The sequence below is a fragment of the Tenrec ecaudatus genome, chromosome 14 (genome assembly GCF_050624435.1).
Source record: "Tenrec ecaudatus isolate mTenEca1 chromosome 14, mTenEca1.hap1, whole genome shotgun sequence".
NCBI classification, from domain to species: domain Eukaryota; kingdom Metazoa; phylum Chordata; class Mammalia; order Afrosoricida; family Tenrecidae; genus Tenrec; species Tenrec ecaudatus.
The window spans coordinates 7,346,477-7,364,924 of record NC_134543.1 but is presented as its reverse complement, the minus strand read 5'-3'; the positions used below and the strand labels follow the sequence as shown (position 1 = coordinate 7,364,924).

At 50.5% G+C, this 18,448-nt stretch overlaps 1 protein-coding gene across 5 annotated transcripts in view; it reads right to left on the bottom strand.

The window, feature by feature from the left end:
* The window catches only part of WDR20 (WD repeat domain 20), a 63,182-nt gene that overhangs the window by 11,747 nt on the left and 32,987 nt on the right, over positions 1-18,448 (bottom strand). For 2 of the 5 annotated variants that reach the window (XM_075530615.1, XM_075530617.1), the window contains exon 2: positions 1,211-1,393. The exons of 2 other annotated variants lie outside the window; for them this stretch is intronic. In XM_075530615.1, the coding sequence (XP_075386730.1) occupies positions 1,211-1,393 (183 nt within the window). Of the gene's footprint in view, positions 1-1,210; positions 1,394-18,448 lie in introns of those variants that run through there. One more of the 5 variants, XR_012779665.1, reaches the window with a different exon arrangement.

Here is an 18,448-nt window from a genome sequence, read left to right as displayed (position 1 = left end):
GTGGCTGGAGCAGTCTCCAGGTCTTGCTTGCCAACAGGCCTTTACATGCTCCCCTCCTCCCACAACACAAACAACGCCACGCTGCTGCCCAATGGCCAAGTACTGCCAGTGGTCAAGCTGCTCCCCCCCTCACCCCCCCAGCCCCAGCCAACAGGAGCCCCAGCTTCCAATAGTCATGGCCTCAGACGGGACCAGGAAAATACCTGGTTAAATTAGAGCATCATGTCTACTAAAGACTTGTCAGAAGGGAAGAGGGGAAAGCGCTTTTCCTGGCCGGCGGCCGGCTGTATCTGCAGCCAACCCAGTGAAACTGGACGAGGGGATAGCCTGGCGCCCAGCAGCACCTAGATAGATGAACGCTGGGCATGCGAGGCAGCTCACACCAGGGCCTGCCCACGAGCCATGAGGGTCACAGACCTGTCCAAGCCAAACACACCTCTCCAAACAGAAGCCTTTCTTAAAGCCCAGACCCTCCAACAGCAGAACCATGCAGCCATGGATACAAAGGCATCGGTCCCCTCTGGAGGGAGGGGCCCACGTGACCGGCCCTCTTCAGAGAGAGCTGAGGCCTCGGCAGAGACAACCAGCCACCTCGGCTTTCCCAGTCAGAAGAAGGGCAGGTTGGGCCCGGGAGTGAGAGATGGAAACCCATCAGACAGGGAGCGGTGATCTCTGAGCCAGAAAGCCTGTGCTGATGGCTTTGACCTGTAGTATCTCTCTGGCCACTCCCGACATGGCCCTGAGCAGAGCGTTCAGCACCTCGAGCACTCCCTGGGATGCGAGAGAAACTTTACAGTACACAATTTTTGGGACAAGCCACCACTGTTACCTTAGCCAAATGCCCACCAAATGCACGCATACACACACACACACTTTAGCTCCCATTTAAGTCGCCTAACGACACGCCATCAAGGTCACGACTCGGCATGGCATTTTCTGATGGTGTGGATCAAGTCTGGAATTTTTTTATATGACACACACCGGTCAGGTCCTCTCTCAGCTGCCTGCCCCTGGGCACGCTCTGTCCAGACACACAGCACAGAGAGCCCGGAGGACAGGGGAGCTAGCAGTTACACATGACCCGACTGGGCCGGATGGCTGCGGGGTGGAGGGGGCTCAGCTCACAGGGTAACAGAAAGCCCGCCACCCTTGGTAGGAACAGATGGAGTCTTAAAGGGATGCTTAACAGCTCAGATGGGGTGCTACTTACTTCCTCATTAAATAGTTTGCTAGTTTCTTTTTTGATTGGGTCTATAAGCTGGACTTGGCCTGCGGAAAAGCCCACTAGGAGAGAGACACTTTCTGCTGTGGCTGTTAGGTGGTTGAAGTCATGACAAGTAGGCTGTGTTCCTTTGTAAATCCTTTTATCTATTGGTTTACTCAAGTCAGCAGCCTGGAGGAGAGAGAGAAAAATACACACGGTAAACAGCACGTTGAGATGAACACGGTACGTTACACTATGTTATCTCCATTTGGAGCTTTCATCGTAACAGCCAAGTTATTTTAAAAGCTTTTCAGTTGTGACTTAATATTCAGCGGGCATTGTACAAAAAGCACTTTCACATACATGAGCTAAGTCGACAGACACTATCCGTAAAGTGAGTATGTTTGTAACGGTTCTTTTCGCAACCTACTAGAGTCTCCTTCAAATACACAGAGGGAACATCTGGGAGATACTAATGTCAGTGTTTACAAACTAACATTATTGCTTCCAACTACAGGCAAGCTCAGCTTTCAACGGCATCTGCAGCCCCTATAAGTATGTGGGGCCCAGTGGTTCTCAGGTGGCCCTGGACCAGCAGCAGGGCTATAGCACCTGGAACATTGAGCCTGACAGTTTGAAGGCCCTACCCCAGATCCAACAAACCCTGAGCCTCTGGGGAGGGTCCAGCAACAGGCCCGACTGTACCGCTGCAGGCTTCTTTCGCCCTGCCTGGGCTGAGGCCCCTCTTCAGTCAGAGCTGTGGGGCAGCCCTCCCTCACTGAGCCCCACACAGTGTCCTGTTCACAGCAGGCTAAGAGATGGTTTCCCTTCTCCCAGAGTAAGCAAGGTGAGGGAAGTGCACCAACTCAGCTAGGGTCACACACCTCCCAGAGAGTGGCAGGACTATATTCTGAGCGGAGGTGTGGGCTCACAACACACACACACACACACACACACACCCCAGCCATTCATACATACTCTCCATGCACACATATACACCTGCCATACATATACCTCATATGTATACACTCCATACATAGATACATATCACACATTCCATCCATATATACCCTACATATACATATCCCATAGACACACATACCTCCATACAGAGATGCACAAGCATAACTCAAAAACCTCACTGCCATACAGCTGATGCTGACTCGTAGTAACCCTACAGGACAGGGTAGAACTACTCTGTGGGTTTCCAAGACTTATCTTTAAGGGAGTAGAAAGTCTTATCTTTTACTCTCAGAGCAACCAGTAGTTTCAAACTGCTGACCTTGAGGATAACAGCCCAACACATAACCACTATGCCACTTACATACCCCATAATATACCCACATACATACGCACACCTTACAAACATACCACATGCATATATACATACAGACCCTTATACACATGCCCCATACATACACATACATGTACTCCACACATGCACACATTCCATACATATACAACACATATTATACAGATATACACATACCCCACATACATATTCTCATATATACACGTTCTAATACACAACCCATATACCCATGCCCCATAGATATACATACTCCATACATATATACAAATTCCCCATACAGATGCACATATACATACACTCCATACCTACATACATGCACATCACATATTCCATACATATAAACAACCATGCTTAAACATACACATAACCCAAATATACATACACACCACACCCCCTTCTAAATATTTGCATGGCACACCACATACATATACACAGCCACACATACATGCACACACCCATACAGAAAACAAATCCCAAAATTAAAGTCAATGACTTCTGACATTGGCATAATCTGCAGCACCCTACATCCCCCCGCCTTTGTCCCGGCCACAGGCTTCCTTCTCAGAAGCATTCTGTGCAGTCCCAGTCTGCGGAGCCGCCCCGCCCCCCTCCCCCCTCCACACACACCTGTGTGAGGAAACTGCAGGTGGCGATGAGCTTGGCTGTTGTGTCCTGCTCACGGCCCGCCTGAGGCCCTGCGTACCAACGCCAGGCAGAGGGTAGAGCAAGGCTCTGCTGCTCCTCGGACCACCCCATGCCCCAGGAGCTGGGGGTTCCTAGAGCCTCTCTCTTCCCGAGGCCCGTGCCTCTGTACTGGGTACTGACTGGGTGTCTGAGTGCAAGTAAGAGCAGCAACAGTGAGTGGCGAGGAGGACTTCACGACGACAGGTGTCTTTGGCAGCCTGCCTGCGTCAAGGGGTGGTGCTGGGCGCCCGGGGCAAAGGAACGCAGTACATGCCATGCGGACACTCTCCCAGTCTCACCTCAGTTAAAACGGAGATGAGACTCTCTGTTCTACCAACCTCTCAGGGGATTGTCTGGAGGGTGAAAGGAGAGAACATATATGTGAAAGCATCGGGAAGCGTGTCACAGAACGTTCTACAGAAAACAAAAGGGGTGCTAAGGTCTGACTTTGGGGCCAGGAGGAAAAGGCCTCGGAGGAAGGGGAGTGCCTGGGATCCCCTGAGGAGAGGCCTGAGAGGGCTGGTCTGTGGAAGCCCAGAAGGAGACCCTGCCTTCAGACAGGGGCCTGGAAAGGAGTGTAAGGGGCAGCAAAATAAGCTGGCTTGTTCAGAGCTAGAAACATTCTTCAGGCCAGAGTGCTAAGAGCTGAAAACTTAAACTAAGACCTCTTGCAGCTAGAGACAAACAGTATGTTTGAAACAGGCAATAGCAGAGTATCACGTGGTCATGATTACCACATGCACAATTGTGGACTTTTTTAAGGAACTTCCTTCTAAAAGGATACATACATGTATCTAAAAATCAAACACTTAAATATGAAACTCAATTCAAAGGCAAGGAAAAATTAACAGAAAAAAACAGACCAATATCGAATAAACAAAGGAATACAGTACAATTCTCGGAAAGTGGTGTAAAGAAAGCACCCATTTTCCCACGTCTATCACCAACTCAGAGTGAGGCTTAGGGACCCTTCACGGGGTGGACTGCTCCAAGCCTCTGTCCAAGATATTCATTCTACATCCCTATCCCCAATGGGGAAAAATGTGCAGCCAAACGCACAATAATATATTTTAACTGCTAATTAAAAACACAACTTTCCTCTTAAATCAGGCTCCTTGTCCAAAAACACCCTGACCAGTAACGAACTAGATTACTTCTTGGACTACTGGGTGCAGGGTCCTAGTTGGTGAGTGCTCGCTACGACTGTGTGGTACAACTAAGTACAGACATGGAGGCTAAAAACTTCGAAACTTCTTTCAAGAATAATTTCTTACCCGTAACTCTAGTTTAAGAGCATGGCTGGTACTCTGCATGGTTTCCAGTTCCATTGTTCTAGTGATTCATCTTTTCTTTGACAACGTCCATGCAGTGGACAGGTTTGTTGTTTTAAATGAGCTCTCCCACGAGCGTGAGCTGTGCTGGCTGGGAGGGTACACAGTGGGCAGGCCCAAGTCTTACTTAGGTCCCTCCCCTGCCCAGTGTCCATGGGTACTAAAGGAACCACATTAACAAGGAGCCCCACAGCAGCAGTCCCGTCCAGCCAGGCAATCTGTCCCCTCCATGAAAGCCCATGACACCCAAGGCGAAACCACAGGCTCCACTGAGCCGTGGAGCTTTCTGGAGGTGGCCCCCCAAGTCCCCAGCGAGATGGAGGATACCCTACACGGCCTCCCCAGTATGGTCTCTGACTCAGGCCCCAGGCCCTCTATTCAGCCCATGGTCTGTCTCTTTGCAGGGACCCGTCATTGTCTGACCTATTTTATTTGGGGGTGACAGGCATGGAGGGATGGATACCATACGTGCTCTGAACTCACATCCTTTGGGGCAAAATCAGCCTATGCCTGCTCCTCTTCCCCACGGGGTCGCTTGGCCCAGACAAGTGACAAGAGGGGAGTCCGCAAGAGAAAGTTGACTTGAACCAGCAGCCTGGGTTCAAATCTGCCTTCCCCATGCCTGGTCCGAGGTTTGCCACACACTCAAATGGCAGCTGGAGTCTATCTTATCCCCACATTCCCCTCCAACCCCTGCCCTGCTTCCCTGCCTCCTTATTCCCATCACATCAGGAACCGTGGGGACAGGCTGGCCTCTGGCGTTTGGTTTAACCTATTGTCAGCCACCCACTACTGACCACCGAACACTTTCTATGCACTGCACAAGGACCCTCGTACTTGTCCCCTTGGGTCAGGGTCCCTGGAAGGCCACCCTGCCCACAAAGGGAAGCAGGTACTGAATGAACTAGGCGCCCGTGGCCTGCATGTCCCACGGAGGTCCTGAGCTGGGTCCCACCCATCCCCTTGGAGAGCTTCCCCTGCTCCTTTCTTTGGCCCTTTCCTTCTCTCAGTTCTCAACTACTTACTTTGTTCTAATCACTTATACAATTACAGGATTATTTTATGTTTGCTATCATCAATTCCAAGGAAATTACAATGTTTAAATTACAACAAAAATTCCTTTAAGGAAAAGAACTTCTCTATAGCAGTCAAGCACTATGCTGTTCCACAAAAGCAGCTTGCGTGTCCCGGCTTTCTGCTGGACGCTAGAGATGGTTACGTGTGGGGGAGGGCTTACACTCACTCCATACCCTAATTAGCACAACTAGCTGGCTCTTAGGAGTCCAGGGTGGTACAGAGTTGACACCCTTAGCCCCTGACCCCTGGGGTGAGGGAGAGCTGGCATCCTCAGCTACTATCACCTGCAAGGTTGGCAGCATACTGGAACAAAGTTCTGGTGATTGAATTCTTTCTAAAATACCACTGAAAAAAATAAAAATAACAAAATGCCATTGAAAACTCTATGGAGCTGTTCTGAGGGCACACACATGGGCTGTGATGGGCTGGAGCCGAAGGCAAATAGCTTCTTTAACGGTGATGTTATTTCAAAGACCTTTACATATTTTAAGAGTTAGACACCATTGGGGAATCCAGCCCTCACAGAGATCCCAGTACATCACAGGTGCCTACTATTGGTTTAATGACTATAACAGGCTGGATTCTGAATTTTTTCAATGGTAGATTAGACGTTTAACATTCTCATTAAAATATGCATGAATTACTGATGAGAAATCACTTCATATTGTCCCTTCATGCTTATTAGTTCTGAACCCTAATAGGACAAATCTAACTGATGGTTTTAAAAGGCCAACTGTAGCACACACTTAAACTCCATGTTTCACTTTACCCTGGACTTTTTAACTCTTAAGATTCCTGGGATTCCTTTGGGAAAGATTGCTGGAGTGCCGAGGCGGTTCAGTTGCTTTAACCAGGCCCTGAGGAGACTGTGGGAGCCAGCCGTGGTGACGAACCGGGCTGAATGTAGAGCTGCGAGCCTGAAGGGTGGCAATGGAACCTGCTGGCTGCTCCATGATGAGGTGGCCGGCTTCCCTTGGCACGGTGAGTCTCAGAAGCCCCGCACAGCAGCTCTACTCTGACCTACAGGGCCGCAAAGCCCCAGAGGCCTCTGGTGCGGCCCACCCCAGTGACTTGGCTCCCACTGGCCCTACTCCTAGCAATGCTGCTGCTCCAATAGGAGGGCCAGGGCTGGTGGCTGGGAGAATCTAGCCTGCCAGATGGAGCTCGGCAGAATTGAAAACATGGCCTGGGGGGCTTGCAGTAGTCCATGCCAGGGGGCATCAGCTAGCTCTGTCGCCTGGCAAGATGAGGCAGGCATGAGCCCACAGGAAGCTGTGCATGAGCCTTTCTCGTGGGAACCTGTCACGATACCGGAATAGCCAAAAGGGTCTGTTGTGATATGAAAAAATATATCCAAAAGGCCTCTTTGGGAAGCTGTGAGTCCTCCTGGCTTCAGGCAGGCTGTGAGGGTGTCTGGGTGTCTAGGTAGGCCCTGAATTTCACACCCTCTCTGCCCGTGAAAGGCTGGGAGGAGGAGAAAGAAGTGAATCCCACAGACTGAAAGGGCAAAAGGGAAAAGTCCTCCTTTGATTGGCATGTGGAGCAGCTGCCAAATGGCCAGCACCACCCGGAAACTCACCCTGCCCAAGCTGGCTACCTCCCCAGCTTCCCACACACACACACACACACACACGCAGTGCTGACATGGGCATGTCTCTACCATCCTTCCTCCCCCAACAGAGCTGCCCACCAACCCAGCCTGCTTTCTTCCCAGTGCCACTGCCCAGATGCAGCCCAGTGCCCAAGGTACATCCACTCCACACTGGACCAGGCTCACCTCCCCACCACTCCCAGGCCCACCCCAGCGTCCTGGCTCCACCCTGGCCAGCAGCTGCTTCCTGGGCCTGGGGAGGTTGCCTCACACACCGCCCAAGGCCCCCGCCTGCCCTCCAGGTCTTCCTCCATTGGGACACCTCCCCCTTTAAAGCCCAACACAAATGTCACTTCCACCCTGTCTTAACTGCCAGGCCGCACCCCGTCCCTGAGGGCTGTACTGGATCAGCACCTGACATGCACTGGACCCCAGAGGCTGGAAGCCTCCACCTCCTTTAAACCAGAGCAGCGGCTGCTGAGTCCCTGACAGGCCAGATGGAATCCTCACAAATAGCCGGAGCAGCCCAGTGACAGCCAAGGTCTTCAGGTCGCCATTGTGAGAATCAGAGGGCCCTGATATGTCCTGCTTTCTGTTATCCCCACTCTCTATCTCCTGACAACTGAGCTAGAGGACAATAGTGACCGGGGGTGGGGATGGGGGGCCCAGGGGACTAGCTACTTAGAAAGAAGGGGAACTACTAGGGCCCTATCCTAAGACTCGGGATCTCTAAAATGGTGGGGGTGGGTAGATATTCAATATTTTTGTGAGAAAATTCCATGATCTTTTATTCCATTTCTCCACTACCTTTTGGAAGTCTCCATATATACTTTATCTTAAAGACTGGACCACAGTTCTTATTTAATTTTTTTAGAAGGGGTGCGGGGGTCCTTTAACCTAGTCAAAGTTAGGGCTGTGAGTGCTGCTGGGAAGTACTCCCTACCCGGGGCACCAGCTGGAGCGTACTCAGGCTGGTCATCCTGCTGCCTCCCCTGTCATCCTGCTGCCTGGTGGGCAAAAGGCTCTGCCCACTCAAGAGCAGCTAGATCTTTGTAAACAGGGGCCAAAGCGTCTTCAACAGAGTGAGCCACCTGGGTCTGGTGACAGTAACACCGTACACTGACACTCAGACATCTTCACTGCTGACATATCACATGCAGGTGAGCAGCTTAGCACTCAAGCAGCCCACCTGTCCTGGAAGTAGAAATAAAGCTTCTCATCTAGTGACACACCACACAGGCCATCTTCCTCACAGCTTCTTCAATTCATAGTTACATCCAAAATGTGTGCAGAACTAATGGTTTCTTAAAGGACCCAGCCCTTAACAACCAGAAAAGACTCCTGACTGTGAGAGGCCCAGGAGGCTTGGCATTACTTATCTGACTCAGGGGAAATGCCAACCCCTTGTACAGGTTCAAGTTTCTAGAAGGAAAGGGATTGAACTTCTTATGCTCCAACACCCACGAGCTGGTCAGCCAGTACCTGCTGCAGAGAGGAAGTGAGTCTAAAAATGGGAAATGAAGGTCAAGTGACAGAAGCCAGAAGAGACGCACCACAAATATACAGCCCTGTGCAGGCCAGAAAGAGTCCTAGTAGCATGTAGGTCAGCGGGAGGCTGGTGGTCCAACCCACCCCTACTCGATGGAGAACGGTGGCTGTCTGCTTTCGAGAGATGACAGACAGCGTTGGCACCCTGGCTGTGAGTCCGAGTCGACGCAAAGGGAACAGTGGGTTTGCTGAGCAAACTCCTCTCAACAAACGGTCTTCTCAGGTGCTCCAAACAAGCGCCATTAATAAAGACTAGCTCCTGGCCTCAGTTTACAAACCCCACATCAGTCCTGCTGGCCCCTTCCAAATCTACGCACTGTGTGCTACTGCCACTCCCCCTTGACAGGGGGACCAAGACCCAGATTCATGAAAAACACACTGAGACCAGGAAAGCCCAGCCCTGCACTCTTCACATGGCCCCAGGCTGGCAGGCAAGAAGCTGACACGAGGACATCTGAGGTAGCGCCTAGCTCTAAAACTCCATCACTGTGTGACTGTACCTTCCTATGCTTGCTGAGGTGGGAGCCCAATGATGCTGCCCAGCTCCCGGTGGGTGGTCCAGATTCCATACTCACAGCCTCTTCCTTCCCAGGCTATCCTGTGAATTCGGAGTCACCCACGTCAAGGCACATGAGAAGTGAGTCCCCCTCCTTTCCCCTTGCTAGGGAGTGCACAAGGGGCTGGTGTGCTGTCTTTCTGACAGGATGACATTTCCCACCACCACACCTTCAGAGAAATGCAAATAAGGACAAACAAGAGCTCCTTTTCCGCCCTCTGGTTACTGGAGCTAGACCGTGTGCGTGCGTGCGTGTGTGTGTATGTGTGTGTGCCCACGGTCATTTCCCCTCATTGCTGGAGTTCCCTGCCTGGGTTCCACTCCTGTCTGTCTCTCTCTCTCTCTCACACACACAGCCCTCTGCAGCTCAGACCTGCACCACTGGAACACCAGAGCATCCCTCCACCCCCACCCCCTGCCCTCCATGCTGAACACACCACCCCTGGCCTGCCATCTACCAACACCCTCGGTGGGCTCTGCCCAGCCTGGCCTAGAGTCCCTCTCATGGCAGCCACCAGCCCATCAGCACTCAAGTTTACGATCAGTTTATAGAAGACAAGGAGTGCCGAGTGCCACCCTCACGTTGTTCCAAATGGGGAAGTGGTCACCAAAGGTGCCACACGTGTGAGTGGAAAGACCCAGCAGCACTGCCCGCTGGCTCGATAGGAGCCAGGCCGCATCAATCAGACAGGTGTCTGATGAAATGCCAGGCTCTGCTGTCACTGGGGTGGTTTCCTCCCTGGGGCCCGTCTGTCAGGAGCTGTCAGCATGGGTCTGCAGAGTGGCTCAGGGCAGGGACTTACTAAGCAGGTGAACTGCCCCCTCCTGCCCCCTCGCTTCCTTGTCTTCTCCCGCTCCCGACCCACAGTTGGAGCCACTGCAGGCGGCTTGGTTTAGGCTAATGAAATACTGACTTCTTCATTAAAGAAAAACTATGAATAAACATGAGACAAATTCAGTGTGCACACATTCTAACAGCAGATCTCATCACATTAAAATGCTGACATATTCAAATGACCTATTTTCTTATTAAACCCTGTTAAATATGCATAAAATATGCATTCCTGTTCCTCAGAGACTTGTCGACATTGCAAAGGGAAGGAAAAAGGCAAGAAGCTTTCATTTTTTTTGCAAAAGGACAGTCGTTTTCAATTCCTAAAAAGTAAAAAAAAAAAAAGTTTCCCTGAAAGGAAGGGCAAAGCGAACTCTGCTATCTCTCGAGGGTCCTGGTGGGCGGCCACAAAGGCAGAACGCAGTCCCACTCTGCTGTTGTGTTTCTGACTTCCACAGGATCCTGAGCTGAAGGTTTTAGGTAAAGCACTGGGTGAGTTTTTACATTTTCCACTTCAACTTGCTGAGGAACCCCAACAACACCCTCCCCCACACCTTTCTAGATGAGAATGGCCCCCATCCCACCATGCAGCCAGTAGAACTCTGCTATCTGTGGGGCCTGCCGTCCTACTCTACAGAGGACTGCAAACTGGGAGGTGACAATCGGCCCCGGGCTTCCTTCCACTTCTAACCATGCCTGCTCACTCACTCAGTGCCCAATCACCCAATATTAGTTGGGACAGTGAACTAAGGGATTTGTCACAACTTAAGTTTCCAAAAGATTTGGGCCAATCATTTCACATCACATGGCAGCATTCTGGACCCAGGGCATGGCAATGCGAAAACATTAACTACCAGATTACTGGAGGGTGATCAGCCGCTAAAACAGGAAGGCAAAACCGCACAATTTGACCTCTGTAATTCAAGCAGTCCGGCTCTGAGTTAGCCACCACTGAGAACAGCAACCTGGAGTCAATGAGGCACAGAGCCATCCCGTTCTAACCAGCCCTTCCAGAAAATGCTCTCGTTCACTCAGCGCTGGAAGTGTGACATGCGTATTGCCTGCCACTCTTTCCAGTGGAGAGGACAGGCCTGTCCTATAAGGCAGCTCAACACAACCAGGCAGATATTTTTAATGAGTTTGTTTAAAAACAAAGAAACAACTGTGTTGGGGGCACCTAAAATATATTGGGCACTGAGGAGGCCCTACCACCTTGAGAGCAGTCTGTTTCAAGTGTGCTCGAGTGTGGTCCAGAGGCCTGGCATAGGCAGGAATGTGGAGAAGCTGGCCTGGCCCGCCCGCCATGGGAGGAGACAGGGCAGCACCTCTGGGAGGGCAGTGTGGCCACCCATCTCAAAGCCACCTTTCCTTCCACCACAAACTAACCTCCTAGGGATGGAGCCCCAAAGCATTGTAAAGTGTGTGAACTATCTGTGTTAGCAAATATTGGACCACTGCAGACACTATTCTCCAGCAGGATAGAAAAAGTGCACTCCAGGTGGGTCCTACACCTAACACTGGACAGAAGCATGATGAATCGCAGAGCTCACAGAGAAGCCAGAGCCCCCCAAAGGCTGTACGAAGCGACTCCAGTCACATAAATAAACCAAGGGACGTGCACCTGTGATGATGGCAATGAGGATGATGATTACCCCTCACACACCACCCAGCCCCACCCCTCGCCCTGGCCCAGTCACTTGCCTTCGAGGACTTCTTCCATTAAAGACCCCCTACTCCAGCCTCTGCTCCCCCTTTACCAAGGGGAAAATGTCACTTCCACTCTGTCTCAACTGCCAGGCCACACCCTGCCCTAAGGCTGTACTGGATCAGCACCTGACATGCACTGGACCCCAGAGGCTGGAAGCCTCCACCTCCTTTAAACCAGAGCAGAGGCTGCTGAGTCCCTGACAGGCCAGATGGAATCCTCACAAATAGCCGGAGCAGCCCAGTGACAGCCAAGGTCTTCAGGTCGCCATTGTGAGAATCAGGGGGCCCTGATATGTCCTGCTTTCTGTTATCCCCACTCTTTATCTCCTGACAACTGAGCTAGGGGACAAAAGTGATGGGGGGTGGGGGGCTGACACTTCCTAGGGCCCAGGGGACTTTATCTCAAATAAACGGCATTACAGAGACTAGCCCACAGCTTTTCTTAAGTGGTTTGAACCTCATCGGCGTTGGTTGGTGTGCTACTGGGGGTTACCTACCTGGCCTGGGCATGGGGCTGGAATGCACCTTGGCTGGCCCTACTTGTTTTTGGAAAACAGATGGGAAATGGTTCTGGCTGCCCACCAACTACTCTCAAATGGGAGGAGGGGTGCAGAGGAGAATATCCATACACACAACTGAGAAAGCATGTGGGCAAATTTTTACACTCGGTCAATGTGGCAGATGGGTATATGACAGGTCTCTGAATTAGTCTTTAAATTTTTTTCTGTCAGTGTGGAATTATATCAAAATAAAAAAATTTGCAATAAAATAACTTAAGAGGTATGTGGATTAAATGGAGCATAGAGTCCATGGATTTGAATAAACCCCCTATTAAGATGACACATCAAATAGTGGCTGCCTGAATCAACACATGTGATGAACCTACATTGAACGGCAGACAGTGAGAGACACACGGACAAAGACAGACACACAGACACACACACAAGTGAATCTGAGTCAGCTGGGTAAATGGCACTGAGATAGTTAAAGATTATTGTACCAACCTGGTCAATAAACACACGTGGGGTTAATTGAAGGGCAGCATGATAAATGGCTCGGCGAGCCTCACCTTTCTAGTTCTGGGGTCTCTTGCTTTCTGATGGTCAGACCAGGATGCAGCTGCCTTAACCAGTTCCCTGCTTCAGCTGGCAGGGCTCACTTCCTGCAAGACATTCCTGAGAAGCAGCCACATGGACCTATCCCAATGCAGCCCTGGGTGCTGGAGCAGCCGTGTGGAGACCCCTGCCAGCTCTAAGAGGCTTACATGTTTACTGATTCAGCTGTCCTCCTGCAGTCGGCATCATTGCGTGTGTTTTGTGAGATAGAGGAGGATTTTGTGGATTGGTGTGGGACATATGGGTTCATGGGTTGATGTTGCACTTGTGGGCTTGGGCAGCACTGGGTTGGGATGTTTTCTTGATGTGCACTTATCCTTTATATAAAACTCTCTCATATGCATATGGGATTCTGTGGATTTGTTTCTCTAATGTACGCAGACTAACATAGGCACTGATGCCAACTTCCCGGTTCAGACACTCCACTGCTGTTATGCAAGTCATTACCATCAGGAGACTGGATTAAGGTTACTAGAAAAGTTCCTGCACATCCCCCCACCCCGCCCCCACCTCTGGATTTATGTCAGGTTAAAGGGCTAATTAATCAAATAACTACAAAGGCATGTCTAAGTGAACTATACAGATTCACAAATTTCCAATTTATGAAACCAAACAGAGGCTGAGTTCAAATGTTCAATATTTTCATGTGTGATAATAGGTTTATTACCAAAAGTAGTCCACATATCTTAGAAGAAATGCAAAGATAAGATTTGCTTGACAATAGCCTGGCGGAATAATAAGAGAGTAGATGTGGAGATTGGCCATTTGCTGAAGCTGAGAGGCAAGTAGGTGGAAATTCATTATACCAGTCTCTGCTTGTGTGTAAGTTTAAATTTTTCCACTATAAAAAGGTAGCATTTTACGTAAGGAGCCCTGGTGGACAGTGGGTTTTGTATTGAGCTGCTAACCACAAGCTCAGTAGTTCAAATCCATCAGACTCTCTAAGGCAGAAAGATGAGGCTTTCTGCTCCCACTAAGATTTACAGCCTTAGAAACCCACAGGACAGTTCTATGCTGTCCTCCAGGGTCGCTATGGCAATAGGCTTATGACTCGATGTGAGTCATACACTTATTTACAGGTGCGCCTGTGCACAGGGAAGAGAGACCTCTGAAGAGGCAGGCATTCACGGAAGTCTTTCAGGCTGTTGTTAGGAAAAGGCAGACTGTTGCTGGCACTGCAGGCGCTCTGCGTGTGTGGACTACATGAGTACACATTGCGGCAGGCTTCCAGCCCTGTGTCCATTCGGAAGCAGATCCCTAGGCTGCCTCTAAAGGCACCCCTGGGGGCACCCACAAGCCACCTCTGTTGAGCTCTTACCCATTTATGCAACCATGAGCTGCCCTAACAGCAAGGGAACATTCAAAACAACATCAACAAAGACCCACTCATTTTTGTTTTGGCCTACCCAAATCTCTAAGTTTCTTCTATCTATAATCATATATGACTAGTTCACTTGCCCAAACCCCACACTGTGAGCACTGCTTACTCTCCCCACTAGTGGCCTGGCAGCATATCCGCACCAGGCCTGGCTGCAGTCTGGCTAGCGGAGAACAGCGGTGCCTGCAGCACAAGCCAGCACAGCAGAGGGATGACAAATTACCAACAGGTGGGGAGACAGCCCCCTAGTCCCACCAGCTGAGACCACTATGGTCTCGTTCTGCTTCTGTGGCACCAGTGACGTCACTGGAGAGGAGCGGGGATGGCAAACTTCAAAGAAGCCAGCCTTTCAGGCGGATATAAGGAGGCCAGGCTGGCCTAGCGGTGCCTTCCTCAAAGAGCCCTGCAGCCTGAGGCACAGCTGGCTGGTGCTCTGTGGGTGCAGTGACAAATAACTCGAATTCTCCCATGTGAGAAATCCAATCTGCACCACTCTGCCCTTTGGGTCAGTTCCTGGGGTGGACCCACAATACAGATTCTCAGAGCTCGCAGGCAGCAGATGCAAGACTCTCTGTGCTCCCCGGAGAGAACAGGAGCCGCAGCCTCACTCCTCGCTCCCAGCCGCCCTGTACACAGAAGCAAAGAGCCCTGCAGGGTTCCCAAGCCGGAAGCTTGACACGCTGATGCTAACCGCTGAGCATTTACCCAGTGCACACCACGGAATTCGTTTTCAAGCACTCTGTAATATTCCAGCATTCAAAAGTCAAACTCCTGAGGCCAGAGATAAAAATATCAGGCTCAACAGGGACAGCACTGTAGTTGCAGTCTCCGTAAGGGACAGTATTGTATCTTAAATGTAGGTTAGCAGGCCGACTCCCTTTGACCTGAACAATAAGCTCCTGCCTACGCTATGAGTCGGCCTTCAGCAGCACTGTCCATCTGCCGTCACCACGCTCTGCACGTACCACACGATCCCTGCATACTGTGCTCGAGCCAGCAAATGACTGCTGGCAGCTTACCGAGTTACACATACAGCCATTCCCTCTGGGAAGACCGCATTCAGGAAATATCTCATTTCCCAGTCTGCACGACTTTATAAGCAGACCATCCACAGAGTCAAAGGAAGAGAGAGCCAGATTAAAAACAAAACAAAAAGCCACATTTGCTTTCAGGAGACCTGCAATGTACGAACAAAGTTAAGTGCCTACACCCCCAGCATCGGCTCAGAGCAGTCAGCACACTCGGTCTCCTTTCCCCTCACGGAGGTCTTGCTTCAACCCCAGCCAACGACAACTAGTTGCCAGAACTCCAAGTTCTACTGCTGCTGACCCCTTGAACAACACCGCCTTGAACTGCACAAGCCCAGTTTCAACACTCAGACTTTATATTTCTGTTGCAGTTCAGTCAAGCGCTTTCTAAAGGTCAACTGGCATAACCAAGTTCAGAGATGATGCTCAGCATCCTACCATACTGAGTGGTCACTGGTTTGAAAAGTATGATTTAGCAGTAGCTAAAGTGCAGCTACTGCTCTTTCCTCCAGTCCAGAGGAAAGAAAGTGATAAAAACTGAAGACACATGAAAACAGTGAGTCCAAATGGCCCAACAAAACAAGAAAACATCAAGTCTCCCCATCCCTGAGATCAGAAGAACTAGACAGTGCCCAGCAACCACTATCAACTGCTCTGAGAGGGATCACATTTGAAGGCCCTAGCCAGAGTGGAAGAGAAGTGTGGAACAAAACGCAAAATCATTAAAGAGGCCAGGGTTATTGGACAGAGATGCTTGGAAACCCCTACGGGCCTTAATCACCAATTATTCTAACACAGAGGACAGAGTTCACAAGGTAGGAGGAGGAATGTTAACAGGAAACACAAGGAAGACGTGGGACCCATGATGGCCTATTGAAGGGATGGCACTGGATGAGCTGAACCAGAATGTGTGTGAACTGTGGTCTGCTCTGTACATTTTCATATGAGCATAAGTTAAAGAATAAATCAATGACCTGTGACTGATACTTCTCATGGCTGTGTGAACGGCAGTCTCTACAGTTAGGGGAGGAGTATCCCAGTGTACGTGGGCTCGAACATTTCAGACCTGGGCAGTTCAAAGGTCAACTGTATTATTTACGACATCCAGCAGACACACGGGAAGGACTTGCGCAGAGCTCCTGGAGCCTCGGCTCCACTGAGGACCCTCTTTTTGCTGGAGCCAAGTTCACAGCCTGCTGTGGATGTGGCCAGCCTTCTCTGGAGAGGTATTGGGCAGGAGAAGGGAGCTTGCTGGCCTGCTAGACCTTCAGTCTCAAGCCACTTGCCCCAGGCAACTCAAGCCACAGTCCACTCCTTCGGCTCCTGAGAGCCAGACAGGTGCCCACTAGGAATTCTCTAGCCAGAGAGAAGTGACAAGTTTTGTAGACAAATATAAGAAGGATGGCAGAAACAAGTAGCAGCATGAGTGGGCTGTACAGAGATGGATAGCAGAGGCGACAAGCCAGCTCCTCAGTTCATGACCAAGGTCTCAACTCCAGCAGACGCTGTGGTTACGAGCCAGAAGGGATTCTTCACGGTAGGGTATAGGGCACTGGATGGACAATGGACGGCTGAGACACACACACACACACACACACACACACACACACACAGAAACCAGACTTGAACAGTGGTGCAGTGCTTCCTGATTTTCCTGCCATCCACACCGACAGTGTGTGCTGCTGTCACACACGCTTCACCTCGTGGCACACATGGAAAGGTCAGGCGGTGAGGAACTGAAAGAGGTGGTGTGAACACCCCAGCCAGCCAGGCCCACCTGGCCCAGGACAGTGCTCTAGAAAGGCCAGCATCCAAGCAGGGCCTGTGCAGCCCAGAGGCCTTCAGTGCCCCTACGCCTCCTCCACCGAGCCCAAGACAAGCTTCCCGAACACTTCCATAGAAGCAGATGCTTCCGTGTGTGGACTCATCCATCCCCTAACCCAGGAAACACAGTAATATTCAACACCCTCTTGTTTAAATGCCTGAAGGGACAAGTTCCAGGGAGCAATTTATGCACCAACCCACACTGCACATGGAGCCAGGTGGCAGGTGCTACCCTTAGCCCTGTGCCCATGGGCCAGTATCCAATGCTCCACACCTCCATGGCCACAAAATGGGAGCGTGGGACCGGTATTTCTTTAAGGACTGATAGAGTTCTAAGAAAGCTTTTGTAAATACTAGCTATTATCATAACTAACCTGAGCAACACCCCTTTCCATTTGTTCAAAGCATTTGAGACACCCAGTCCAGGGAAGCAGCATGGAAACAAGGCACTGATTCCTCATAAGGCACCTTAAAAGGGAATTTCTGTTATGCATTTGTCCATCCATCGACAAGCGGGCATAAGGGAGAGCTTCAAAGAGTCCATGAGAAAAACCCATTATCTTTCAATGCCATTATCTTTTTCCACAAACTTTGCGAAGGTCCTTGTGGTACGCGTGCCCTTGGGACTGAAATGGAGAGGGAGAAGGTCAAAGATGCCAGAGGAGGCCAGGAAGCCACAATGAGGACAACTGTCCCCTGGGTCACAGCAGTGGGCATTCTGCTGATGCTCAGTCATGTCATATTCCCGACATGCCACTGGCCTGAGATATGAATATTTTACAGAATTTAATGGAGCAGTTTTTAAACTTTTAAGAAAACTTAAGTTCAGAAGTCAGAGCTTATGTGGTACATCCATTTAGACCAGCAGTTTTCAACCTGTGGGTTCTGGCACCCCCTTTTTTTTGGAGGGGCTGTCGAATGACCCTGTGTTAGTCTGGGTACATTAGAGAAACAAATCCACAGAAACTCATATGCATAAAGGAGAGTTTTATATAAAGGGTAAGTGCACATCAAGAAAACATCCCAACCCAGTGCTGCCCAAGCCCACAAATCCAACATTAACACCAATCCACAAAGTCCTCTTCCATCTCACAAAACAGACGCAATGATGCTGACTGCAGGAGGAAAGCTGAGTCAGTGAACGTGTAAGCATCTCAGCACTGGCAGGGGTCTCCACACGGCTGCTCTAGCACCCAGGGCTGCATGTGGCTTCTCCTTGGGGATGTCTTGCAGGAAGTGAGCTTTGCCAGCTGAAGCAGGG